At 44.6% G+C, this 26,452-nt stretch overlaps 1 protein-coding gene across 1 annotated transcript; it reads left to right on the forward strand.

The window, feature by feature from the left end:
- The first annotated feature begins 5,779 nt into the window (after positions 1–5,779).
- On the forward strand, positions 5,780–25,402 carry DLST (dihydrolipoamide S-succinyltransferase). The gene is made up of 15 exons (XM_036842386.1): positions 5,780–5,914; positions 6,493–6,526; positions 9,444–9,492; positions 11,857–11,912; positions 12,051–12,125; positions 12,354–12,409; positions 12,908–13,019; positions 14,521–14,676; positions 15,055–15,131; positions 16,934–17,031; positions 20,170–20,300; positions 21,719–21,792; positions 22,102–22,185; positions 22,595–22,762; positions 23,787–25,402. The coding sequence occupies exons 1-15, from the start codon at positions 5,852–5,854 to the stop codon at positions 23,919–23,921; spliced, it is 1,368 nt and encodes a 455-aa protein (XP_036698281.1). The 5' UTR covers positions 5,780–5,851; the 3' UTR covers positions 23,922–25,402.
- Positions 25,403–26,452: the final 1,050 nt, after the last annotated feature.

Consider the following 26,452-nt stretch of genomic DNA (forward strand, 5'->3'; position numbering starts at 1 on the left):
ACAGACATAGATACAACCAAGTTGGAAGCCCTGGTGGTCTGCGTGACTAGTGCCCATGAATTATAGAATCATCTACTGGTGTTGGATCTGGGTCAGACTCACCAGCTCTTAGGTGATCTCATACAAGTTAACTTTGCCTCTTCCCTCCCTCTGTTTCTTTGTCTGTAAAATGGGGTTGATAACAATGCCATTTACTAGGGGTTCGGTGAGGATCACAGGTGTTAACACATGTCCAGTGCTTGCACTCTCCAGCACTGATAATAGGTGCTCCTTAAATTGCAGCTTCCTTTCCCTGTAGGGCAGGTCTGGAAGGCCCCATAGCCCTGGAACTTTAGCACTGGAATGGGCTTAGGGATCACCTGGTACAGTGGGTGGTTTCCAGACTTTTAGATTTCAATCATTAATAAAATGAAAAAAAAAAATAGAATCAGCTTGAGAGTTGCTGACACTTTATTTGCAGTTATGGGCACAAAAATAAGTATAAAAGACTGCAACCTACTAACATTTTTATTTCATAAAAAAAGAATCTTAACTACCCTGTTTAAAAAAAAAAAACAGGAAGGGCATAATATCCAAATAAATTTAGCTTTGTAAAAAAACTCTTTACATTGTCTTTTCTGAAAATCAGTGAAAACATCACAGACCAGTGTTAAGGAACCTCTGATTGTCAAACCATGCTTTCGCTTTATGGATGAGGCAGCTGAAGCCCAGAGAGGTAGAGTGACATGCCCAAGGTCACACAGTGGCTGCCATGTCTCACTGTTATCTAGGACAACACCCCTGGACATAAGAGTTCCTTTCATGTGGCTGAGACAGGTGCTCTGAGCTGAGAGTTAGTAGGTCTGGGCTCTACTCCCAGCCATTTGCCCTCAAGCCACACTTTATGCCTTATCTGTTTTTCTAAAATGGGGATGATAATCACCCCCTCACTAAGACTGTCTGAGAACCTAATGAAAGATGAGCTTCAAAACTGCTCGGAGATGCATACCAGGGTATTAGAGAGTGAGGTATGAGGAGTGAAAAGTCTCACTGTCTGTGATTTACTTGAAAGTATTTCTGCCAACAAAAATAGATGAAGCAAATATGGCAACATATGAACAATGGTTAAATCTAGGTGATGGGTTTATAGATGGGTGTTGTTACTCTAGTCTCTCCACTTTTCTGCATACTTGAAATTTTTTAAAATAAACATTCCATCATCATAAAAAGTATTCTGGCAAGGTGAATGGAAGGGATGGTGTTACTCACAGAGAAGACGCCCTCAGGGAGGTCCGGTCCCGGGCTCTTCAGCCAGGTGGGGCTCGCCACCCCAGGAGCTGGAGCAGCAAAAAAGCCACAGTCATGAAGTGATTTTGGTTTCCCTGCTTCCTCCCCAGGCAGGCCTGGTGCCTGTGGCTGGGTAAGGGAAGCCTCCCACCTCTTCTCAGTGCAAGGCACCATATGACAGACCCAGCCCCGCTGCAGCCGCTGGCACTGGGGATAGTGAGGGCTGCCTAGCGCAGCCAACCGGTGTGGGGGGGTTATGAATATGCAGATAGAGGCCAGGGCTGGTTGGCTGCCCCCCCCTGCCATCTCCCACTCCCACCCCATCTCAGATGTCCAGAAAAGCCAGCTCAGATAGGACCTTCTTGAAATGCCATCTCTTCTGTCCTTGCCTAAGGATCCACAGAGCCCCTTGATATTTTGAGGCTGAGTTACCCAGCTTCGCCCATTACACTGGCCTCCAGCAGGGAGCTCCTGACCTCTGCTTCCAGATTCTCCAGAGAGTCAGCTCCAAAGTGAACATCTTTCTCCCTACCTCTCACGCATCCTGAGGATATGGAAACCAGCCCAGCACCAAAAATATGGCATCTCGGCTCTGCAGGAAGGCTATGCGGCTTCTCCCTCCAGCAGAGGTCTGAACACTTTTGGGGAGGCTGTTTGCTGGGCCAAAAGCCCCCTTCTTTGGCAGAGCTGGGGAGAACTCACTGGCCAAATCATTTCCCCCCAACATCATTAGAATTTTAGCAACTTCTCCTCCTTCATTTTGGGAAGTGGAGTGAATGTTGTGAAATACAGCAATGAAAATCGATGCACTAAAGCTCAATTCAACATGGATAAAGCCTCAAAATATAATGTTGAGTGAAAGATGTAAATCACAGAATGACACAGGTACTGTGATTCCATTTATATTACGTTTAAAAATAGGCCAAAATGTCTAGATTTTCGCTGAGTACTCATCTATCCATTATTTTTAATTACAACTGAATGAAGAGATAGACAGATGGAATCTAGGTATCATGAGTAATTCAGAGTGAATATAGGGTAGAGTCTCTATTTTATGGACCCCAGGCTCTAGCTCCATCTATCATCTGGTCAATAATATTAGAAAAAATATAAGTAAGGATGTGAGTGTATAGTTCAGACCACACTTATGAATACTGGGGAATTTCAGTTAAAGAAAAAGAATGCTGAGTGTATTATTTAAGCTGAGCTGCCCTCTCTGTGGTGTTTTTTTTTAAATTAACTGAGCCATTTATTCTTCCTAGAAACACATTTTTTTTTCTTATATAATTTGAAAGTAAATACATCTTTTGCTCAATTTAAAGAATAAACAAAAACATGTGTACAGTTTAGGACACATGCATATTGAAGCTGCAATGAAAGCTTGGGGATGGTTAATATATAATTCAGTATAGCACTGGTTAACTCTGGGATGACCAGCAAGGAGGGTCACATAGGGCTTTGCCATTTCTTAAGCTGCATGGCGAGTGTGGCTATTCTTTTTGTTACTTTTCTTTAAATCATACACATATATTTATACACCCTTTTGAATATATATTTTGCCATAAAAATTTTCTTTTGAACCCTGCCATAAACACAAGTTTATGAACTTGTATTCATCAACTCCTGTCCCAATAGATGATGCTGTGTCCTGAAAGGCTTTAAATACAGAAGAAGGTGTGAACTTATTGACTTGGACCCTGAGCTCCACGGAAGCTCATATGTGACTCTCAAGGAAATCAGTTTTAACCTTTATCCTGTGAGAGAAATTTTGCACGCAACTGTGTGTGTGTGTGTGCACTCCTACGTGTGTGGTGTCTAAGACTGTAACATCTAATTAACTTGGGCAATCACTGAAACTCCAGGAGAAATGCTTTGCCACATTATCCAGGCCTGAGCTTCTAAACTCTCAATCAGAATCTCAAAAATTAATTATTTAAAACTGAAAAAATTAAGTAGTTATCTAAGAAATATTAACAGCAACCCCTGCAAAGGACTGCCACAAGTCCTGATAACTGTTTTTGGACTCTTTAGCTGCATCCAGCAGTGCTGTCAGCATGGCAGTATTTAGTCATTCCACTTGTATTTATTCAGTACCTATGGAGTACCAGCCACTGTGTCCTGTGCAGGGGATTTAGGAAAATAGAGTCATCTCTTTCCTTCTGCTGTTGTGCCCAATAGAGGAGACAGACAGGTAAAAATGACATTACAATCAAGGTAGAGATACAGACACAATGCTTCGGAAAAACAGAAAAGATATCTGTTAACTCTGCTAGAGGGGATTAGGAAGGGATTCAAAAGACTTTTAGAGGATGATTAGGAGTCCCTAGGCAAATAGGAGTTGGGAGCAGCCCGGGCAAAGATGCGAAGGAGTGAAATAGCACTAAAGCTCAGCACCTGGGAGAATGGGGGTGGGGAAGGTAGGGAGAGGATCACAATATAGCCAGAGGCTAGGTTATCAGGTGCCTGGTCAAGTTGAAGAGTTTGGACTTTATCCTACTGACAGAGAAGCAACCGAAGGACTTTAAGCAGGGGAGTGACAGGATTAGATTTGCATTTCAAAGACATCTTTGACACAGGTGTGGAGGATGAGTTAGAGAAAGTGAGCGTGGAGGCCCAGGTCCTTTCAGGAAGCTTTTTTAATTTTTTACTTTTTTATAAATATATTTATTTTATTTATTTATTTTTGGTTGCGCGTGGGCTTTCTCTAGTTGCAGTGAGCGAGGGCTACTCTTCATTGCGGTGCGCGGGCTTCTCATTGAGGTGGCTTCTCTTGTTGTGGAGCACGGGCTCTAGGCGCCCGGGGTTCAGTGGTTGCGGCGTGTGGGCTTAGTAGTTGTGGCTCGCGGGCTCTAGAGCGCAGGCTCGGTAGATGTGGCGCATGGGCTTAGTCTCTCCGTGGCATGTGGGATCTTCCCGGACCAGGGCTCGATCCTATGTCCCCTGTATTGGCAGGGGGATTCTTAACCACTGCGCCACCAGGGAAGTCCCCTGGATGTTTTTTAAATAATCCAGGTGAAGGATGCTGAAGACTTGATCAGGGGCAGCTGCAGGGCAAGGATGTTTTCTCTATTTAAAGTTAGGGCTTCTGCTCATCCCTCCAGAATTGCAGTGGAAGTGCTTTCAGGGTTTGGGTGAGTGAAGGCATCATAAAGCTCCTAAGGATCAGGCAAGAAGACTCAGCTAAAGAAACCAACGTGAGTAGGCACCAAGTGGCTCATTCATTCATTCATTCTTAATTCAAACCGAAGCTTATAGAACACCTTTGCTATTAGGAAGGCGAACTATAAAAGTGGATACTCAGGGGCCTGGGGCTTTAAGGGGAGAATAAACTAAAGAGTAGAGGGAGTGCTACCTGCTTTCACTCAGAAGCATGGTCTGCCCAAAGCTGGGAGGCCCAAATTCAGCCCACAAATATTTATTGCACACCTAAACTGTGACAATCTCTGTTCTAAGTGCTGGGGATACATTATACTTCAAAAACAAGCAAACAAACTCATAGAGAAAGAAATCTTATCTGTGGTTACCAGAGGTGAGGGAGGTGGGGGTATTGGATGAAGGTATAAACTTCCAGTTATAAGATAAATAAGTACTAGGGATGTAACGCACAACATGATAGATTAACACTGCTGCATGTTATATATGAAAGTTTTTAAGAGCATAAATCATGAGTTCTCATCACAAGAAAAAATTTTATTTTAATTTCTCTAATTTTGTACCTATATATGAGACAACGGATGTTCACTAAACTTTTTGTGATGATCACTTCATGATACACATAAGTCATTATGCTGTATATCTTAAACTTACACAGTGCTACATGTCAATTATATTGCAACAAAACTGTAATTTTAAAAAATTGCTGGGGATACATCAGTGAACAAGACAGACAAGGTCCCTAATCTCATGGATTTTATATTCTAGGGGTAGAGTGACAAATGAACAGCCTCCAAAATGCACAGGATGTATGGGGAACAATTAGCTCAGCTGGAGACAGTTTGAGTTGGCACTATGGAAGATCAGGAGATGTGGATGCAGAAGTAAGGCTACTTGGTGAAGATCTTCAGCTCGGTTAAAGGGCAATGGGAGCCCCTTAGAGGTTCCGTTTCTTTGTTCCGGGGTTAGGGAGCGAGGAAAATGATTATTGCTTTTTTCAATATTTGAGGAACCTGAGGCTTAGGAAGGCAATGTCACCTGCCCAAGGCCACACAAGTGTAAGATCAGGCAGGCATGTCTGCCAAGGTCCGAGTCCGAAGCCCATGCCGCCTTCGGCTCTTTTCCTGTAGTGCAGAGGAGGAACGGCGCGGTGTCCCTGGGTGCCAGGACAGATGGACACCTTCGGGAGGACCGGCCCCGGCCGGCTGGCAGCACGGCAGCCTCACCAGCGCGGACAGCTGGCTTGAGGCGGTGGCAGCTCCTCGCTGCCCGTCGGTTCCCCCCGCCAGCCAGTGGTTCGCTCCGAACACCCCTCCCCGTGCGGCAGGTGCTGCGGCCCGCGCCGCTTCCGGTTGTTGCCGGGCCCTATTTCCGGTGTCCGCCTGCCCTCCGCTCCGCCGCCTCCGCTACCGCCGAAGCCGCTGCGGCCGCGATGCTGTCCCGGTCCCGCTTCCTGTCCCGGGCATTCAGCCGCTCGCTCTCCGCCTTCCAGAAGGTATGGTACGGCCGGGCCGGGGCCCCGGCGGGTGAGAAACTCGCCGGCAGGCGGACGGGCGGCTTGGGGACAGGGGCGTGGTGCCCCGGCCAGGCCGGGGATCAAGGGCACCGGGACTCGGAGGCCGCGGTCTGGGCGGCCCAGAGCCGCTGTCGCCCTCGGGGCCGTCTTGCGGAGCCCAGCGGCCCATCGCCTTCCCGAGACAGCCGGCGCCCGGTCCCTTGCTGGACCCCACCCTCCGCGCCGGCGGAGGAGCCGCCGTAGAGCCGCGCCCGTCCCCGCATGAGACTCAGAGTTCGGGAGGAGGCGCCGCGGAAGCCCCGACGGGATCCGGGGGCCCGTTTCCTCTCTGTTAAAGTCTGTAGATATCAATCCGGTTGGGAAGTTGAGATAGTTTGGCAGGCCCCCGTGTGCTGACGGACTGAGAGCCCGCCCAGGCTGTTGCCTTTACCTTTTGGAGTCATGAGAGTCGCCTGTCACCGGCACCTGGGCAGCTTTGAGTCTGTGCTTGAAAGAGAAAGCTGTTTCTTCTCTCCTTTCGTTTTGGATGACGTCGATAATGTCTTCTTTCTCAACAGGGGAACTGCCCTCTAGGGAGACGTTCCCTGCCTGGTAAGTTCTGCCCTTGCCGTCACCTAAAATGCTCTCCTCCTGGGCAGAGCAGTATGCGAGGAAATCGGGGTGTCTGTGTTTCTCCACATCGTGTTCAGATAGATAGGAGTGAAACAGGTGCTGTTTAATAACAGCTATCATTTATTCATTTGGCACATAGCTACACAGTATCCGCTGAGTGTCAGGCACCATGCTGGGCCCTCACAAGGGATACAGCAGTGACGGGTTCTCGCCCTCCTGGAGCTTACAGTATGGTGGGAAAGACAAAATGTGAATTGCTAAACAAATGAACTATCATGAATCTTGGTTAAATGCTGAGAAGGAAACATACGAAGCTGGACAGTAAAGCTGTGACCCAGAGGATGTGACAGGCCAGCCGGATGAAGAGCAGGAGAAAGAAAGGGAATAGCATGTATAAAGTCCCTGAGGAAGGAAGAGCTTGGCAATATTTTGGAACTGGAAAAAGGGTGATTTGGCCAGAGCATTTTAGTTGAGGGAGAGAGTAGCATGAGATAGAAGATGGCATAGAGACTAGTGAGAATTTAGGTTTTATCTCAACAATTTTTTATATGCGTGGCATAAGTATTTGTTGAATGAGTTGATCTTATTGTGGGCATTCTGTGTGCCAGGCATTGTTCTGAGTGCTTTCTGTGCATTTTTTCAGTTAATCATCAAGAAACAGTAAAAGAGGTGTTTTCTCTATTTTACAAATGTGTAACTCAAGACTATGAGAGGTTAAGTGCCTTGACCAAGGTCACTCAGCCAACTATTGGTCAAGCCATGTCTGCCTACTCCTCAGCCCGAACTCCTAACCCACCATGTTATCATTTACTCATATAATCAACAGATTATTGAATTCTTACTACATGCCAGGCAGTGTGCTACGTGACAGGGATAGAGGTGGTCTCTACCCTCCAGGATCTTAGGGGCTACCTGGAGAGAAAACAAATATATATTTATGCATACCTAAGGACATAATTATATTGTGATTACTATAAAGGAGAAGTGGAGTGTAATGAGAGGATGGGATGATGTAGCCAGGCTTGGGAGGGTGGAGAGTGTGGTGGCAACGTCAGTAAAGGCTTCCCCAAAGAAGTGACATTTAAGCCAAGTCTTGAAGAATACATAGGAGTTGGCCAGGAGAACGATATTCTAAACAAAGGGGATTGCTTGTGCAAAGGTTTTCAGGCAGGAAGAGATTTGACTGGTCATAGAAATGGAAAGGAAGCCTGTCTGGGAGGGCTGGACAGGAATATGGAAAGTTTTTGGACTTTATCCTAAGAGTCATGAGATCATAGGCACCTAGCACAGTGTTCGCTCATAGTGGACTCTCAGTAATAAACTTTTTTTTTTTTTAATAGCTACTTTATTTATTTATTTATTTATTTTTGGCTGTGTTGGGTCTTCGGTTCGTGCGAGGGCTTTCTCTAGTTGCGCCAAGCGGGGGCCACTCTTCATTGTGGTGCGGGGACCGCTCTTCATCGCGGTGCGCGGGCCTTTCACTATCGCGGCCCCTCCCGTTGCGGGGCACAGGCTCCAGACGCGCAGGCTCAGTAGTTGTGGCTCACGGGCCCAGCTGCTCCGTGGCATGTGGGATCTTCCCAGACCAGGGCTCGAACCCGTGTCCCCTGCATTAGCAGGCAGATTCTCAACCACTGCGCCACCAGGGAAGCCCAGTAATAAACTTTTTAACTTGGAATTTTGAAAATGTCAGTAAACATTTTCTCCATTTTATAGATTGGCAGGACACTGGCAAGAGCCTTGTACTTGGGGTTTGCGTTGTGGTTCAGGGCTTCTCCTTGGGCTAGTCACTTAACCTCCAGAAGCCCTGCTTATATATGAAACGGGAGGAATGGCAGATGGTCGTTCCACTTCAGGGAGTTGTGAGACACAAAAATCAAAATGAGGTCATTATGTGAAAGCTTTTTATAAACTCTTAAACGCTGTACAAATGAAACTTGCTATAGGATGAACTCTAAATTGGAGTTAGGGTTCCAAAAATCAGTAAGGGCTGCTGACCGTTCTAGCTCAAATACATGCTGTGTTTGGGATTTGTACTGCAGCGTCACTGGTTACTGGATATAGAGGTGACTTAACTTGCCTCTGAAACCCTGGGGGTGTTTGTAAGGAGGTGGGCACAAGAGAGAATTGTCTCCCATTTGGTGTTTACCATGCCCGTGGTTCAGAAAGAGTTGTTAATAGATCTGAAAAAATAAGACACATGAAAGAATATAATCAGGCGAAGCAGATATAGTAATTAGTTGTCAGTTGAGGAAGTGCAGTTATCTGTGATAAGGACAATTGGTGGGGCAGAAAGGAGCTCCCACCTTGTTGAGTATGACCAGAGTGGAAGATCTCAGGAAGAGTGTAGGACAGTCGGTCCTAGAGCAAGCTGGAGACCTTAGGCCTGAAGTAGCCTAGTCTTTGCTGCTGGGGTTCAAGCAACAAGACTTCCAGCTCAGTGCATTTTAAGTAACCAGGGAAACAAACTCAGATCACACAGTCCCACTGCTTCTCTGATTAGGCTATATGTAGTCACAGGATAAGCCATCATGTGTCTTTTTCAAGCTTCAGTTGTATTTGAAGTCTTGGGGAGTAGAGCATTTTATTATGAAAACATAAAGGGATAATGAAAGTTTATGAGTTTTAAGATAAATAAGATTATAGAATTCTCCCCTTTCTTCCTCAAAGCCATTCCCACCCGAAGTCCCACATACCTGTTGTTCTCTGCCATTACTATTGCTATGGTGGAAAAGTTTAAGAAGCAGGACTCTGTGTGATAAAGATTATGTTGTTGCCTGCTGTTGATCCTGTTCTATCTCAGAGTTAGGGGGTGAACAGACTTCTTTTCCATTCCCAGCAGGTATCCTGTATAAGATAAAGAGTTGTTGGTTAAGAGTTGTTTTGTTTCTTGCAGGGATCTCCTTATGTCAGGGACCAGGTTACCCTGACAGCAGGAAGATTGTGTAAGTATCACTGGGGAGCACAGATATGTGGACATGGGGTATTTAAGACACCAGTTGAACCATCTGCTTTCTTCACTGTCTTTCAAGCCTAGTGATCAAGCTGGTTACGTTGAGTCCCTCTACCTAACCTTGATGTTAATTTATGACATGTGCTTGAGCTTCAGCCCCATGTTAAGTGCTGGACCAGGAGTGTGTCTGTCCTGAGGTGTTTAGATGATAATGAAAGTGAAGCTGGAATCCTCTTTTTATGGGAATAGATACAGAAAGGTGCTCCTAAATATTCTGGTTGGATACAAGTGAAGCTGAAGGACTGGAGGTTACATTTATTGTGGAGATTAAGAGCATCCTTTTGGTTGCATAGTTACTCATTTTAGAAACAGTAAAAGCAAAAGACTAGTCAGTTGAGTCATGGGACTTTGACTAGTTCAGAGGGAATGCTATTATTGCATAATGCAAAGTTTGGAGAAAGGCCACCCATGTGTGTTTCAGATTAACTTCTGCTTATGAATGTTGCTTAATGCTACTTTGCATTCCAAGTATTTTCAGGGTGGTGGTAAGAGGATGCTCTTTAGTTACCTGTTGAGCAGCTGTCAAGCTATTTTCTCTACAGGTAGGATCTTCAAAATGAAGGGTGAGCAGATTGGCTCCTTCTTCACTGTGCATTACAAGCATAATCCCATTGTAAATGTTCTTTTTGCTGTTTCTAAGTATTCTACTGTTAACATCTAATACGTTTGTAGTTTAAAAGTTATTTAGGGAGATTCAAAATGTGTTACTCATCTGCAGTTTAAATGAAAAGTGGAGCAGCCACAAATCCTATGCAATAAATACAATAAATAACTATTCAAAAGTAAATTATTTTAAAATACCCTAAACTTTGAGGGATAAGGATCACACGTTAGGGTATTAATCTAATAACTGTTTTTGTGTTGTATATTGTCTTTTTTCATGAATAAGGTACCCATTTTACTTAAAAATCTTTTATTGAAAAACTATTTTTGGCTTTATGTTTTTATTTAATAGCTTATACATTTACATGGTTCAGAAGTAAAAAGAGTGTCCATGAGAAGATTTGTTCCTGTTCTCTGGTGCCACCAAGTTTCTCTTCCCAGAGACAGCCAGTGCTCCAGGTTCTCGGGTGTCCTCAAAGAGCAGTCTCTGCATTTGTACATTACCTGTTAGTTCTTGCCTACAAACATGTACCTATACATGGTTGTAAACTTGGCGCAGAACACTTTGTGTTCTGTATTTTTTTAATAACATAAATTTTCCCCTTGATTTTACATAGACCTTATAGTTATTTTGAAATTATAAAAATAAAAATATCAAAAGGCAACTTAAATCTTTTCTATTATAAAGATGCTTATGGTAGAATATTCAAACAGTCCTGAAGTGTAGAAAGTGAAAGTCCCCATCAGTCCAAATCACTCTTCCAAAATGTGTGTGTATGTAACAGATAACCATAGATACCATATATATCTACGTTTCCCACTCTCCAGTGGTAACCACTATTAATGGTTTTGTGCATACAAGGTAATATCATTCTCCAGTTTACATTATTTAAAGTCAGTGTCATATCAAAGAATACCTTGCTCTTTTGAAGTTCCTCTTGAATGAGTCCAGAATGGACTGATGTGCTGCCTCCTGGCAAGAGAACAGATTAGGAGATACTATATGAGTTTTTTGGTGTTTTGTTTGTTTGTTTTGCATATAACACCTTGTTTTACTTGTTAACTGTCTCATCTTGCTGTCCTATATAAATCTATAATCATGTGGACAGAAATTCTGTTGTATGTGGCACAGTGGCATGTACCCTGAGGGCACACAATTTATCTTACTTGCATTTAGTTAAGAAAAAATGTCATCAGGAAGCTGAGTCCTTTTGGTGGGTATGCAAAGGGCCAGGATGCTATCTTTTTCTTCAAAGACCCAAACGTAGGTCTGTTCTGGGAGAGCTGGCATTTCACTGCAGCACATTTCACTCACCCAAGGGACTCGCTGTTTAAGGCCCCCAAGTCATCCAGGCTTTGCTCTAGACCTGCTGAGTCAGAATCTCTGGGAATGGGGCTTAGACATGTATGCTTTGAAAAAGTTTCCCCAGGTAACACTGATGGGCACTCCTAGTCAAGAATCACTGATTTAAAGGGAAGGTGAAAGAATCTAAAAAAAGTGGATATATGTATATGTGTAACTGATTCACTTTGCTGACAGCAGAAACTAACACAACATTGTAAATCAATTATACTCCAATAAAAATTTAAAAAATGAAAATAAAAAAGGGAAGGTGATCCGTGGTGCCTTATCTAGACTAAAATGTGAGTGAATCACCTGTTAAAGGAGTTTACTTTTATGTTTGTTTTGTAGCATTAACAGCAATAGTGACTTCAGTGTTCGCTTTTTCAGAACTACAGCTGTGTGCAGTAAGTACCTTCAGCTCCCTACCTTATTGGGAATAGAGTTTTAATGGGAAGAACAACAATTGACTGAATTTAATTAAATAAAAAAATTAAAAAGGAGAAATGTGGACTACGTGATTTTTCCCCCCCCTCTTTTCCTAGAGGATGATGTGATTACAGTCAAAACCCCAGCATTTGCAGAATCTGTCACAGAAGGGGATGTCAGGTGGGAGAAAGGTAAGATTTAGTGCCTTCTCACTTCTTAAGTTTAAATACTTTTGAAAAGTCCCCTTTACCCCCGCGATAATCAGTGGAACCTATGGCTCCACCCTTTTCTTTACATGCAGTGTACTTTCCCCTGGCTTTAGGAAAGGGGTCTTGTAACACACCTGCCAATGGGGATTTTGTGGCTACTGGAGGGTTCCCCCCCGCACCCTAAGAGGTAGCCTTTGACTATCTTTTCAGCTGTTGGAGACACAGTTGCAGAAGATGAAGTGGTTTGTGAGATTGAAACTGACAAGGTAGGCTTGTCCTATTAGTGCCAACTTTTCATGGTCTCCCCTTGGTTTCTTAACCCAATGAAAGGAACAGGGACTTAACTGTTGGTTACAGATAATTTTTAACTGCCTCAGTTGTAAAATTGTTGGAATAGCTCATTAAAAAGAAAACATTAAAAGTTTAATTTTAGATTGTTCTAGGTGTATGTACTATGTACTTTAATAGCTTTAGTTTTATAGCTTGTGTGTGTGTGTGCGTGAGCTGTTTCCAGTTGTTTTTATGTATCACTTGGAAACACATTAACTGAATCTTGCTTTAGTGTTCTGAGAAAGGACAGAAAGGGTGAATCTTCACAGTAACATTGATTACTCTTACTCTGAAAGTGTGGCATTGGTGTTTCTATATACAGGGTCTTGTGTATCTGTGTTGCAACTCTTGTGACTCATTTGAGTTTCTATACAATTAATTTTCTAATGCTGAGTAAAAATTTGGACTCTTTCTCCATCTGTCTTCTTTTCAAGACGTCTGTGCAGGTTCCATCACCAGCAAATGGCATGATTGAAGCTCTTTTGGTACCTGATGGGGGAAAAGTAGAAGGAGGCACTCCTCTTTTCACACTCAGGAAAACTGGCGGTAAAGAAGTTCTCCTGGTTGTCAAGGTCTCCAGTGTTCCCCCTTGGAACTGGGGCTGAGCATAATATACTAATTCCTTGATACCTCAAAGACCATTTGGCATTCCCTCTGCCCTTTATGAGGCAGTAAGAGGGGAGCTATTTATATTGTGAACTTTAAATGTCAAGTTTTAGAAGAAAAAGGTATTAAAAAAATAAAGCTCATAATACTCTGTTCTTTATTGTGCTGGACCTTTTCTTAAATAGGAATGAAGAAGATTCTAAAGACAGTGATTTCCCCCCACCCCAGCCCTGGCGTCAGAGTCACATGGGGGCTCTAAAAATAATACAAATGCCTAGATTCTGAGTCCCAGGGATTCTGATATATTAAATCTGGGGTTTTCAGATCCTGGTTATCTTATCGTAGTTTTCATTGTTGTTGTTGTTTTTAACACTCTCCAAGTGATTCTGATACACAGCCAGGGCTGGGAGCCACTCTTCTAAAATGAGAAGTAGTATTTCATCCTGTCTATTATAGAGAATTTGGTGTAGTTTTTTCACATCTATTCTCTCATAACATTTTTTAGGGAGGGTTAGATTTCTCTTGGGAAGAAATGAGAAATAAGGAAATGAATTCATACTGGATCTTACAGTCAGTATTAGAGATTAGAAAAGAACTTTCTGATTCTTAATTAAATGCTGTAACTACTAAAGTATTTTTTTCATTGTTAAGATAGTTAAGCAGAAAGATGGTAGATTGCATCGTTATGATTGATCAGGGCAAGACCAGCAGCCCAGAATGGAAAGAACATACAGTAGAAGGCTAGGGGATAAGATTGATTCTTCTAGTTGGAGACTTTCATCTTCTGATCATTCCTTAAGAGAATGTTCTTCTCATTTAAATATAAACCCAGATGTGATGTCCAAATTGGTAAAATCAAAAATATTTAAAGTTGTGAATTTATATTGCTTGACCACCTCATTAGTTTATAAGAGTTACCCTAGATAAAATGCTTTGAAGTCTTAAGTCTAAATGTGCCCTTGATTATTTAAACTTTTAATTTTTAAGAGTTAAGAGTATTCTCCCACATGTGCTGTTAAAATAGAAGAGGAGACGATCAGTATTACCATAACTAGAAAGGTGTTGCTCTTATGTGTGTATTTTAACATCTTTAATTACCTGGGTTTCTTTTGCTTTGAAGTTTACATTACCATGGACTTTAGCAGGTGCTTTGAAAGTACTGGCTGAATTTGATGATCAGTAGATATTTGTGAAATCAGGAAGGCAGCTGAATTAAGTCAGTTATCTAATGTAGGACATCTAGGAGCCCTGGAGAATAGAAGCATAGTGCCTTAAATCATTCTGTGTATCTCAAAGCCTTATATGTATAGCACATACTCAGGAAGCATTTGTTAATTGATTGGAGATAGAGCTTTTGCTGCTAAATTCTACTTAGTATCTGCAGTTTGGTTGCTTTCCATTCCAGTTAGTGCCAATGGCATCTATTTTTCTTGTTTTCCAGCTGCTCCTGCTAAGGCCAAGCCAGCCGAAGCTCCTGCTGCCGCAGCCCCAAAAGCAGAACCTGCAGCATCGGCAGTTCCTCCTCCCCCTGCAGCATCTATACCCACTCAGATGCCACCAGTGCCCTCGCCCTCACAACCTCTCACTAGCAAACCAGGTAAGCCTCTGGCTCCCATGTGTGTTTATGTGGGAGAACAACATCTCATCTTATGTCATGTTCCCTCACAGTCTAAGACTAATTATGGCTCTGAAAAGGCTCCATTGGCTGCTTTGTAGAAAGAATTCTAGACTTTGTATCAGAAGACCTGATACAAAGGGTTTGCATCTCAGCTTTATAGCTGAGTGTATAGCTCTGTGACTTTAGGCTAGTTATTTAACTTCTCTGAGCAGATTGTTTGTTTGTGAAGTAGGAATGATACTAATACACCTCAGCATATCTTGAAGGTTAAGTGACAGTACAGTATGAAAACACTGGCATGTACTCAAGTAAATGTTTCTCATTTTCTGATGCAGTGTACCCCTTCTTCATTTTCAGTGTCTGCCATAAAACCCACTGCTGCCCCACCAGTAGCTGAGCCAGGAGCTGGCACAGGTCTGCGTTCAGAGCATCGGGTAAGTCTCTGAGGACCACTTCCAAGAAAGAAGCCGAGGGGCAGTGCTGAGATTAATGGAGTGGGTATGCTCTGCCTACCTTTGAATGGCTGGCAGCTGATTCCCTTGGCCTTGACAAGGAAATTGAGTTTAGGACGCGACTTGTTCAGTGACATGACTGTCAAATGACAGGACTAGAACCAGAGGTCTTCTGAACACTTGTCCATTGGTTTTTCCCACTGTGTTATGCTACCAGCGAAATGCTGTGGGTGAGTAAGATATACTCAGGGGATGGTAGCCTAGTGACGCATCCCCTCCCTCCCACGATAACACCTACTTCAGAGAGGTGGTTTAGTGAGCTCTATTCCTATACTTCGGGATACTTAGCTGAGGGCTACCCAGTGGCAGTCAGGAGCAGACATAAAACCTCAAGGAAGTATGGTCAAGAGAGTGGGTTCCTCTGCCTGAGAATACCTCCTAAAAATACTATAGCCTCAAAAGTTTGTTGCTTCTGAGTTGCCATTCCACAAGTAGCTATTCTCATGCAAGTCTTTATTACCAGAAATTTCCCTTTCTGCAGTGACTCTTGGGCTGGCTAGCCCTACCCCACACTCTTCCATAAATTGGTTTTGATTTTTAAATCAAACCATATCCTAGGCCTCTATTCTTTTTTTTTTTTTAAACATCTTTATTGGAGTATAACTGCTTTACAATGTTGTGTTAGTTTCTGCTGTATAACAAAGTGAATCAGCCATATGCATACGTATATCCCCATATCCCCTCCCTCTTGCGTCTCCCTCCCACCCCTCTAGGTGGTCACAAAGCACCGAGCTGATCTCCCTGTGCTATGCGGCTACTTCCCACTAGCTATCTGTTTTACATTTGGTAGTGTATATATGACCATGCCACTCTCTCACTTCTTCCCAGCTTACCCTTCCCCCTCCCCGTGTCCTCAAGTCCATTCTCTACATCTGCGTCTTTACTCCTGTCCTGCCCCTAGGGTCATCAGAACCATTTTTTTTTAGATTCCATATATATGTGTTAGCATACGGTATTTGTTTTTCTCTTTCTGACTTCACTCTGTACGACAGACTCTAGGTCCATCCACCTCACTACAAATAACTCAATTTCATTTCTTTTTATGGCTGAGTAATATTCCATTGCATATACGTGCCACATCTTCTTTATCCATTCATCTGTCGGTGGACACTCAGGTTGCTTCCATGTCCTGGCTATTGTAAATAGTGCTGCAGTGAACATGTGGTACATGACTCTTTTTGAATTATGGTTTTCTCAGGGTATATGCGCAGTAGTGAGATTGCTGGGTCATATCGTAGTTCTATTGTTAGTTTTTTAAGGAACTCTTCCATACTGTTCTCCATAGTGGTTGTATCAATTTACGTTCCCACCAACAGTGCAAGAGGGTTCCCTTTTCTCCACACCCTCTCCAGCATTTATTGTTTGTAGATTTTTTGATGATGGCCATTCTGACTAGTGTGAGGTGATACCTCATTGTAGTTTTGATTTGCATTTCTCTAATGATTAGTGATGCTGAGCATCTTTTCATGTGTTTGTTGTAGGCCTCTATTCTTGGTCAAACTGCAGGCACATCTGAGTGGGTAGTTTGTGTCTGTGTTTCCTTGTTCTTGCTCAGAGGAGCAAGGCCACCACAGGAAAGAGGAAGCCTGGATCTCTCCCTGTATTTAGATACTACAGTCTGTCTTTATCCACTCCTAGCAAGCCCAGTGCTCCCTCAGACTAAGTGCGAAGGGTTAGGTCCAGAGAGACCAGGTGGTCAATGCTTGTCCCACTTTCCCTTTCAGGAGAAAATGAATAGGATGCGGCAGCGCATCGCCCAGCGCCTGAAGGAGGCTCAGAATACCTGCGCAATGCTTACCACTTTCAATGAGATTGACATGAGGTGAGCGCTCTAGTCCTCTTCCTCCCTGTGCCCATTTTCTTGGAGAACACTTGAACTTGCCCAAGTCCCAACCTAGTGCTGATTCCAAAACTAACTTAACAGGAAAGAAGTACTTCTTTGCAGTGCTTGTTGACTTATACATAGTGACCCACTGGTTTCACTCTCTAATCGACTTTCCTAATACTGTGCCTGCCTCCTCTGTGACCTAAAAAACTTAGCCTTTTACTTTTATACCTGAATCCTGTGATTTCTGATAAACGAGGCTGGTAATAGTCTTAAACTCTAATGACTACTGTCGAGCTGACAAGTAGAGATAGGGCATCCAGGCTGACAAGGCTCCCCTAGGGGTACAGAATCACTTGACAGCATGCCCAGAGTCAGGCACCATGCCCTGCTTCCTTCTCACTGTGACTGCTCCTTATGTATGTTCCTAAGCGACTCAGAATTGAGTGGGTGGAAAGGCATGGGCTTTTCATATCTTTCACCTTTCCCAGCTTTGATAATGAAATGGGAAGCAAGTTGTGCTTTTAAAGAAAAACCTCAGAATTAACCAAAGGGGCTAATTCAGTGTACCCATTTCTGTAGTGAGCTAATCGTTGACTCACTTATCTTCTTCAAGACTTTGATGTTTATAGGTGTCAGGACTGTAGGGAAGAGAATGTAGTTAAAGTCAACAAACAGTTTTTGAATGCTTACTGTGCACAAGATATTACACTATGTTTGAGGGGGATGCAAAGATGAGTGAAAAAGAGCCCTTACCCTCATAGATCTACCATCTTGCTTGGATAAATAGGAAGTAAAATCTCTAGTATCAGTATCAGGAGGACACAAAATGTATGAAGTGGAGAAGAGGATGAGATCATTTGTTTTTGAGGTGGCAGGGTGGAGGTAGGGATCAGGAAAGGCTTCCTGGAGGAAAGAGATTTTTAATAGACCTTAAAGAACGACTAGCATTTTGACATAGTGGAGGAAGGTCATTCCAGAAGATGTTAACAATATGGACCTGGCACAGACAGGAAAGTACATGGCACATTTGAGAAACAATCGCTGTGAGAAATATGTGTAGGAAAGAATGGTAAAGAAAGTTGGATCCATACTTCAGATTGTTTTAAGTGCCAGGGTAAGAGTTCATAGTTAGTACAGGAGGTAAAATCATCAAGTCTTCAGGTCATCTCTTTGTTTTTTATTGTTGTCCGAAGTGTTTAGTCTGTGAATCTACGTTTCGTTAAGGAAATTGGTCTCCTTTGGAAGGGGTCTGAGAAGTGTAGAGAGGGGAGTGTGCTGTGGCACTCACAGAGTAGGGCCCTGTGGCCCATTTCACTAGACGTCATACATTCTATTGTGAAGCTTCCCAAAAGACTGGATGTCATTCAAGCCAAAGATTTCTCTCCTCTCCATAGGATGTAGGGAAGGACCTTGACTAATGAATCACAAGGGCTGCAGCTTATGTTTCAGTGCATTAGGGCCAAATTGTACACAAATCGAATTGGGCTTTGAAATTCTACCCAATTCCTTAAGACACAACATGTAAATATTTGTGGCCTTGAAAGATGCAGTTGGCCCAACAGCTTTGATTGAAGGTAAGTACAATAGCTGGATCTCCTTTCAGCAGCTAATCGAAGTGTCACTTAATGATGGCCTGGGGTCTTACTGCAGTCAGTAATCTGGTTTAGATTGAGTGCCCTTTGGGTCTTGGCGCTGATCAGCTAACCCATAAGGGGCCTTTCTGAGACCTTCTCCTCTCCCCTGTTGTCCCAGCCTCTGCCTACAAGGGCAGAGCTCTGAAATAGAAACTACTTAATGACCAGACAATAGCATTTGGGCAGTTTTGAGAGCAGAGATGTTTATCACTTCTCTTTCCGTCTTCTGCAGCTCTTGTGTCTTGGGAACCAGTAATGTCTTTAGGGTGGTAATCCTAGCACTAAATGAGGTTAGACTCAGGAAAACAAACATTTTAAAACCAATCAGTCCCCCTAGGAAAACTTCCCTTTTAAAAAACAAAAGGTCTAAAGGGGGGAGTTAAAGTTATATCATCTTATCTTTCGTGCTAATGTCAAATTAGGCCATTATAAAGAGAAAGGGAGAACTGAGCATTTGGGCCTAAGATAAAGTTAAATTCGATTTCCATCACGGAACTGTATTCGCATAAATACAGAGGTTTCTGCAGCAAAATGATGGGAAAGCCATTTCCCACTAACTCTGTTGCACATGTGTTGTATGTATGTGAAAAACCAGCCCTGAAGGAACAAAGACTGGTCACCTTGCAAAGGCTTCTCAGGGGCCTTGCTGCTTGTACTTTAAAAAGCTTAGGTCCGCACATGGTCACTTTTCTAAATACCGGGGAAACCACGTCCATCAAACTAATCTTAAGAGCAGGAATTGTGTCTTTATTATCTTTATATCTTGGTGCCCTGCATTGACCCCCACGTGTGGTGGGTGTTAGTACCTGTTTGAAGGAACAAGCGGATGGAACTGCTAACTCTGGGGAGGTGAATGAATCTACTGACTTTCTCATGAGCCTAGAACAACACTGGATTATACCCGTCCACAGACAGTCATGACTGCTGTTGCGCACATGAAGCCCATGCACCTGTGGGGCTTTGGGGGTTTTTTTTGTCTTCAGTAGTTAGGAGACAGGAGGAATGTCACAAGGAAGTCATAATCAGGTTTGGTGGTATTTTGAAAATAAATCAAACAGAGATAAAAAGAATGGTGCTTATTTTGCGGACTTTGTTTATGCTTAAAAAAAAACTTTTTTCGGGGTAGATGGCTCATGATTTTAGTGTAGCTGGAAGTCACTTTCTTGTCCAGGGTGAGGGTGTTGGTGTGCTGTACGAGCTCTCGTTCATATTGTCTGTAACTGAAATCTTTGACTTCTGGAACATGAAGGAGCCCTGTAAAGGGCTCAGTCTACCTTAAAGACAGACTGGATCCGATTCCTTTGGGTCCAGGTTTTGTAAAGGAATAAAGTTATTGTGTTGACCTCTAGTGGACTATTTCAAAACTTGAACTTAGGTAGATGGTCCACAGTAAGGGAAAAAAGCTTACCCAACTGTGTACACGGAGTTAGAAACCAGTATGAAAGTCAGAATTGAGGCTTCTTTTGTGGTCAGTTTGTTTTGTAATGTGTTTTTGCAGTAACATCCAGGAGATGAGGGCTCGGCACAAAGATGCTTTTCTGAAGAAACATAACCTCAAACTAGGCTTCATGTCGGCATTCGTGAAGGCCTCAGCCTTTGCCTTGCAGGAGCAGCCTGTTGTAAATGCAGGTGAGTTTGTGGTGGCTGGAATCACAGAGGTCCTGGGAGGTGTGCATGTAAACACAGACCTGCTCCCACACACAGACACAAAGACGGCGGTCGACAGACTAAGGCTTCTTATTTCATACGTGTGAAAAATTGAGTACCTTCCCTGGGGATTTCTTGACTCACCTTCCCAAATGGGCATCATGATTACTTCCTCCGCACTAGCTGGACAGAACAGGTTCTCTTCACAGTGCATAGCTTGGCAGCTGCTGTGGCAACAGGCAGTTCTGAGCCAGCCCAGCAATCCAGGCTTCGCGTGTCAGTGTGGAGACTTGTGTTCTGGCTGATGCCCACCCTCCCACAAGCCCTGTTATCTTGGGACCTGACTCTTACACCTGGCATAGCTCCAGGGTGACCTTTGATTTCTGGTCAGTGGACCTCATTGGGAGGCCTTGGGCTTGGCCCCTCTTTCCTGGACTTGGTGCCCATTTTCCTTACTTTTTGCTCACCTACGTCATTGGAATGTTGACCTAACAAGCAGTTCTCTTTCTCATTGAGACAATTCTCTGTTCCCTGGAAGATTAGAGAGGACAGTGGCACTTCTGCAACCCTCAGCAGTGCAAGGTCCCTAAAGATCTAGAAATAGAAGTCCTAGTCCCTTCCGCCAAGTGGTGTGCCCTAAGGTAGGTGGAAGGGCTTTGTTTCACCCCAATGTGTATCTCTTTATTTCTTCCGTTCTTCTTATGCTTCCTGATGACTCTCTCCATCTCTTCTGCCTACACATACATGTAGGCGTTTCTCAGAGTTCCCCTGACCTCTTTCTCACTTTACATGCTTTTCCGGGGTGTCTTATCTGTAATACAATGCAGACTTTCTATGGAAAAGATTCCCAAGCCTGTATTTTCTCATGAGCACCAGACCTAAATTGTTAGCTGCTGGTTTGCTCTCTCAGGCTAGCATATTGGAGCCAGACCACCCTGCTTCCTACCGAGTCTTCTAGAAAGAGGCTTGCCTCCTTGTTGAGAGTGGGCAGCAGAACGGGCAGCATCCGCATCCCCCCACTTCCACTTCCTTTACTAATTTGCCCTTTTGGGGAGCACTTTTTAAACCTGCCGTTAGCTAAGGGAGGGCTGGAGTAGAGCTGGCTAACAAGAACTTTGGCACATACTTATCCTGTGTTAGCCTGTGTATTGATCCCTCTGAGGGCTGCCAAGGAAACGAATGCTCCTGTGCTCATGCTTAGGGCACTTGGGAGAAGTTACAGTTGGCTGGCATGGGAGTAAGAGGAGTGTCAGCTGCCACTTGTAATGCGGTAGTTTTTGTGCTAGTTGGTCAGCCCACACTGTACCAAGCACCGTGGATTTTTCCTCTGTTAATGCAAATTTTTCCTCACTAGCCTAGGCCTGGGGAGTTGTATGTAATGTGTGTTTTCTCTCTCATAGTGATTGACGATACAACCAAAGAGGTGGTGTATAGGGATTATATTGACATCAGCGTTGCAGTGGCCACGCCTCGGGTATGTTGGGGCAAGAAGTGGAGCTCTGATCTTTGACTCTCTCCTTACCTGTGTGAAGAAGCAGACCCCTGGGAGAGATCTTTCCTGTAATTCTGTCTTTTTAGAAGGGAGTTACTAGAAGAGTAACCTGTTTTTGACCATACCACGTTCTTCTATCTCTGGCAAGCCTAAATATTTTAGACTCTGTTAATCACGTTGAGTAACTAAGATATTCTGCGGGAGGGGAGACCATAGGCTTGAATCAAGAGAGTTATAACTATAAAGGGTGCTATTAATTTGCAACTGAAAAGAACTTCTCACTCTCATCAGGGTCTGGTGGTTCCCGTCATCAGGAACGTGGAAACTATGAATTATGCTGATATTGAGCGAACCATCGGTGAACTGGGAGAGAAGGTAAAATAGAAAGGATGGCGTGAGCTGCTGGGCAGGTCAGGGAAGAGAGCCTGGGGAAGGCTGGGCCAGTGAGCGGTGCTCAGGGAGCTGGAGCCTCACTTTGTTCTGAAAGGAGTGCGTGGCCCCTGCGAATGGCAGTCACAAGCGAGAGCTGAAGTACAGCTACCTGGTGGAGCTTATCCTGCTCTTATGACTGAAGAGCTCATCAGATGAAACCTGCTCGGAAAAGAAAAGATTCTGAAGTCCTTTCCCCTGGTGGAGCATTAGTCATAGGCATCTCAGCTGAATGCTTTCGTGTTAAAGCTAGACCTTGGATCGTTGATCTCAGTCAGATATGGGCCTTCTGGACTTCCTTTAGGTGAAGAAAGCTGGGTTGACCTTACTTTTCAATTATAAAATCTGTTTTTAGGCCCGGAAGAATGAACTTGCCATTGAAGATATGGATGGTGGTACTTTCACCATCAGCAACGGAGGCGTTTTTGGCTCGCTCCTTGGAACGCCCATCATCAACCCCCCTCAGTCTGCCATCCTGGGCATGCATGCCATCTTTGATAGGCCAGTGGTCGTGGGAGGCAAGGTAGGAACCATCACCATTAATGTCCTAGCAGCTAGGCGATAAGGAGAGGGAAGTCTAACTAGATGCTCATTATAAAGGATTTGCTATAATTTCAGGCATAAGTTGCATCTCCTAGTTTCTAATTACTAGCTGAGGCACTGGTTCTTAAATTGTGTGTGGAGTAGCAGCACCTGGGAACTTGTTGGAAATGCAAATTCTTGGACCCCTTCCGAGACCTAGTGAAGCAGAAAGTACAGATGATTCTGATGCACGTTAAAGTTTGAGAACCTTTGAGCTGAGAAAGCTTGCTCCTTCATCTGGGACTAGTCAACAGGCTTCATTCTCTAGGTGCTGTAGAGAGTGTGGGGATACAGCTGAAGACATGGTCCTTGCTCCTGGGGAACAGAGGACAGCAGGGCAGAGCCATCTACAAGCTGCCGAGTTGTAATGATGAGGCTTAGAGGTTTTCTGGGAGTTCACGGAATGAGGGCAAAGGGTCTTGAGCTGGCCCTGGAAGATATGTTGGTAGGAAAATGTTTTCTGGGACTCCTGTGTTTAGAACCTTTTTGGGTCACTAACTCCTTTTTCAATCTAAAAATCATAGATCTTCCCTGAAAATGCTCATACACCCAACTTTGCATAGAGTTTCAGAGAATTTGTGGACCCCAGGTTAAAAAAAAATTTTTTTTGTTATTATAACCCCAAAGAAGAAACTGCAGGCAGCCAGAACTGAAGAGGAACTTCCCTGTAGACAGCAGACAAGTGAGAGGGCAGAGCATGGTGTTTTGTTTTGTTTTGTTTTTTTAAAGGCAGTTGTAAGGAGACTCCTATTTTCTTGGGTTAAGCTTTGTTTTTGAGTGTGGGAGCTTTGCACTCAGGGCAGGGCTTGGTCTTTGAATATACTGTAAGTATCCAGAAGCAACAAAGCAAAGTAGGAAAGGCTCTGCAACTGGGAACTTAACTATGGGCTGTGCTTTGTCATCTCCCCTTTCATCTGGGCTTTCTCTGCCCCGCTGCAGACAAACCTGTCGACCTCTCTTTGTAGGTGGAGGTGCGGCCCATGATGTACGTGGCCCTGACGTATGATCACCGGCTGATCGATGGCAGAGAGGCCGTGACTTTCCTCCGCAAAATCAAGGCAGCGGTAGAGGATCCCAGAGTCCTCCTATTGGACCTGTAGGAGGAAGCCATGCGCCCTCCACATCAACCATGCAGGAACTGAAAACCAGTCTTCTCCCTGTCCCCTCACGGGCCCCAGCTTAGCCTGGTGACAGACAGGCATATGCTGTTGTTCTCAAGCAAGGAAACCAGGGCACTATGTAACCAGCAGTCACAGGTCTCTTCTTGGTGTTCCTGCCAGGCTCTCTCCCTCTCTGCACCGTTCTCTTACACTCGAATATCTGATTTCCTTAGGCTTGAGGGAGAGAGAGCCTTAATGGATGCTCATTAATATTCCTGCATTTCTCCATTAGCCCCCCGCAGAGATGATTTTACTTCTCCCCCATCCAGTATACCATAGGGAAACTGCCGGGGACCGTGTGATTAAGTTTCTGTCTCTTGAAAGTCTGTTCTCCAGAGACGCCTAGGAGGGTGCTGTGCCTCCCAAGCTCGGAGCAGCCTCTGTCCTGGCTGTGCACGTCCGTACTCAGTTCCACCCGTGTGGAGGTATTGACCACAGGCCAGGAGGAGCTGCTTTGCTTCTTAAATGGCATCTTCATCCTCAGCTGTTAACTGACTTCAAGCTGCCTCTTCTACCTCTTCCAGGAAGCACAGGCTGGGGGATCTGGAGGGGCAGGGGATGGGTAGGCAGTGTTGAGGGGGAGGACAGATTCTGAGGTCAGAGGTTATAAATGAGACTGGAGCAGAGCCCAGGCCTGCCCTCACACTCTCCGTCATAGCTTTGTACCAGGAAGACCCATTTTGGCACAAGCACTCCCAGCTGTGGTCGTGCCGACCTTTCCAGACCACTGGGACCATTCTACCACATTATTCTCATCTAGAGCGGATTCTAGCACATCTTGGCAGTGAGACACAGCGTGTCACAACCAAGGGCTGGATGGCGCCTGGTAGAGATTGGAGTGAAGGAGGCATCCTGTGGACTGGCTCACATTGTCTTGAGCTTTTAAATTCCATTGGTTTAAGCCTGTGGGCTGAAGAGGCAGTTCTGTTCCTTCCTGTATCATGGCCCTTAGGGAGCAGAGAGCCTTAGCTCTTCCTCCACAGAACACAGGTCTGGGAGAGGATGGATTGTGGTGGAAACCAGCCCAAGATGCTAGTACACAGTGGGGAAATGGCCGATGTCACCTTTGAGGTACTGCCTTGGGTCTGGGCACAATCATTGGAATTCTTCGGAGCATGGTTAAATGCACACATCTTGTCATGAAAGCTACTGGGCTTCATCGCTTCGTATCCATCTGCATCCAGGCCTGAGGCTGCTGACACTTGACACTTGACACAGGGAGCTGTTTATTTAGTGCAGGGTGCCCATTTGTATTTTGAGCGACGAAGCAAGCCCTGGGGGTTGGGGGAGGGGGAGGGGGTGGGAGCCAGTACTGAGTGCCTGCAGCATCTCCTACGTCTTCACTATTCAGAACTTGTAACTAAAATATTTAAAGAAACTGATTTTAACTGCAAATTAAAGGGCAAATGTTCGCAAACAGGGTTCCTGCTTCTGTGCTTCTTTTGGTTACTGAGGTTGTACAAGTCTCCAGCACTGTAACTGTCATAGCACTGAAAGCCACGTGACGTCCCTGCCATCCAGAAAAGTGCCCTGGCTTCCTTGAGCCTGGTGAGCCTGGCAAGCCACACTGTTGAAGAGAAACTGGTTCTCACCTGCGTGAAGCCCCTTCAAACACCAACAGACATTTACATTTTGGAGGCGCCTTGCATTATTTCTGGGATGGATGGAGTGGTGGAGCAACATGGTTTCGCGTTTTGCACTTGATTGCCACGTGGGTAGCCAGATGCTCAAGGTTGATTTGAACAAATGAGGGTTGATCACCTCCTAGGAGCAAGTGGTCTGTGAGGGCGAGTGGACGGGGTTGAGAGCTAATCTGCGCTGACTACGTGTGATAGGCTTGATGGTGTCCAGGCTTGAACTCAGCCTGGCTTTTCCGCACGCAGCCCCTGCCTGCTGATGTTGCTTGCGGTGATACCATCTTTATGTGAAGGTCTGTCACGGGAACAGAGTGGCTCCTAGAGGGTAGAACTAGAGCTAGTAGAAAAAACGGGGGTTCAGTGAAAGGAAGAATTTTAGGTCAGGTTTGGGGCATGGAGCTAGAAGCTTTAATTTCTTTAGTAAACCTACAAAGGAGGTATATTTAGCCCCATTTTTACCAAATGGAAATAGACTGTACGCCCCTTAAGGGCTGGGACCACAGTATTCTAAACTCAGGGCCTAGCAAAGTGCCAGAGGTGCAGTGTTCATTGCATGAGTGAGGCCCAGAAGTTCCAGAAGCAACTTGCACCTTGTACAGTAGTTGGAGGTGCTCTGACCTGACTGAGGGAGTGTAGCGGAAGGAACACAGACTTGGGAGCGGGCTCCACCAGGCTCTGGCCAGGTCCTGTCATTTCCCTTTTTGAATTCCAGTTTTCTCAGGAGCCACCATCTGTTGAAGAGGTCATGGTGAGGGTTAGGTCCACTCTACTGCACCACCCCCAGGCACCATGACCCTCTTCGAAGACGTCTTTTCCTGTTTTATTTCCCACGGA

The sequence above is a fragment of the Balaenoptera musculus genome, chromosome 2, assembly GCF_009873245.2.
Source record: "Balaenoptera musculus isolate JJ_BM4_2016_0621 chromosome 2, mBalMus1.pri.v3, whole genome shotgun sequence".
NCBI classification, from domain to species: domain Eukaryota; kingdom Metazoa; phylum Chordata; class Mammalia; order Artiodactyla; family Balaenopteridae; genus Balaenoptera; species Balaenoptera musculus.

What these genes read in the sequence shown, in the direction of transcription:
- DLST (XM_036842386.1), top strand. Translation starts at nt 5,852, where the DNA reads ATGCTGTCCCGGTCCCGCTTCCTGTCCCGGGCATTCAGCCGCTCGCTC. An exon ending in CAGAACTACAGCTGTGTGCA is followed by an intron (nt 11,913 to 12,050) that starts GTAAGTACCTTC and finishes CTCTTTTCCTAG; the next exon opens with AGGATGATGTGATTACAGTC. An exon ending in GTGAGATTGAAACTGACAAG is followed by an intron (nt 12,410 to 12,907) that starts GTAGGCTTGTCC and finishes CTTCTTTTCAAG; the next exon opens with ACGTCTGTGCAGGTTCCATC.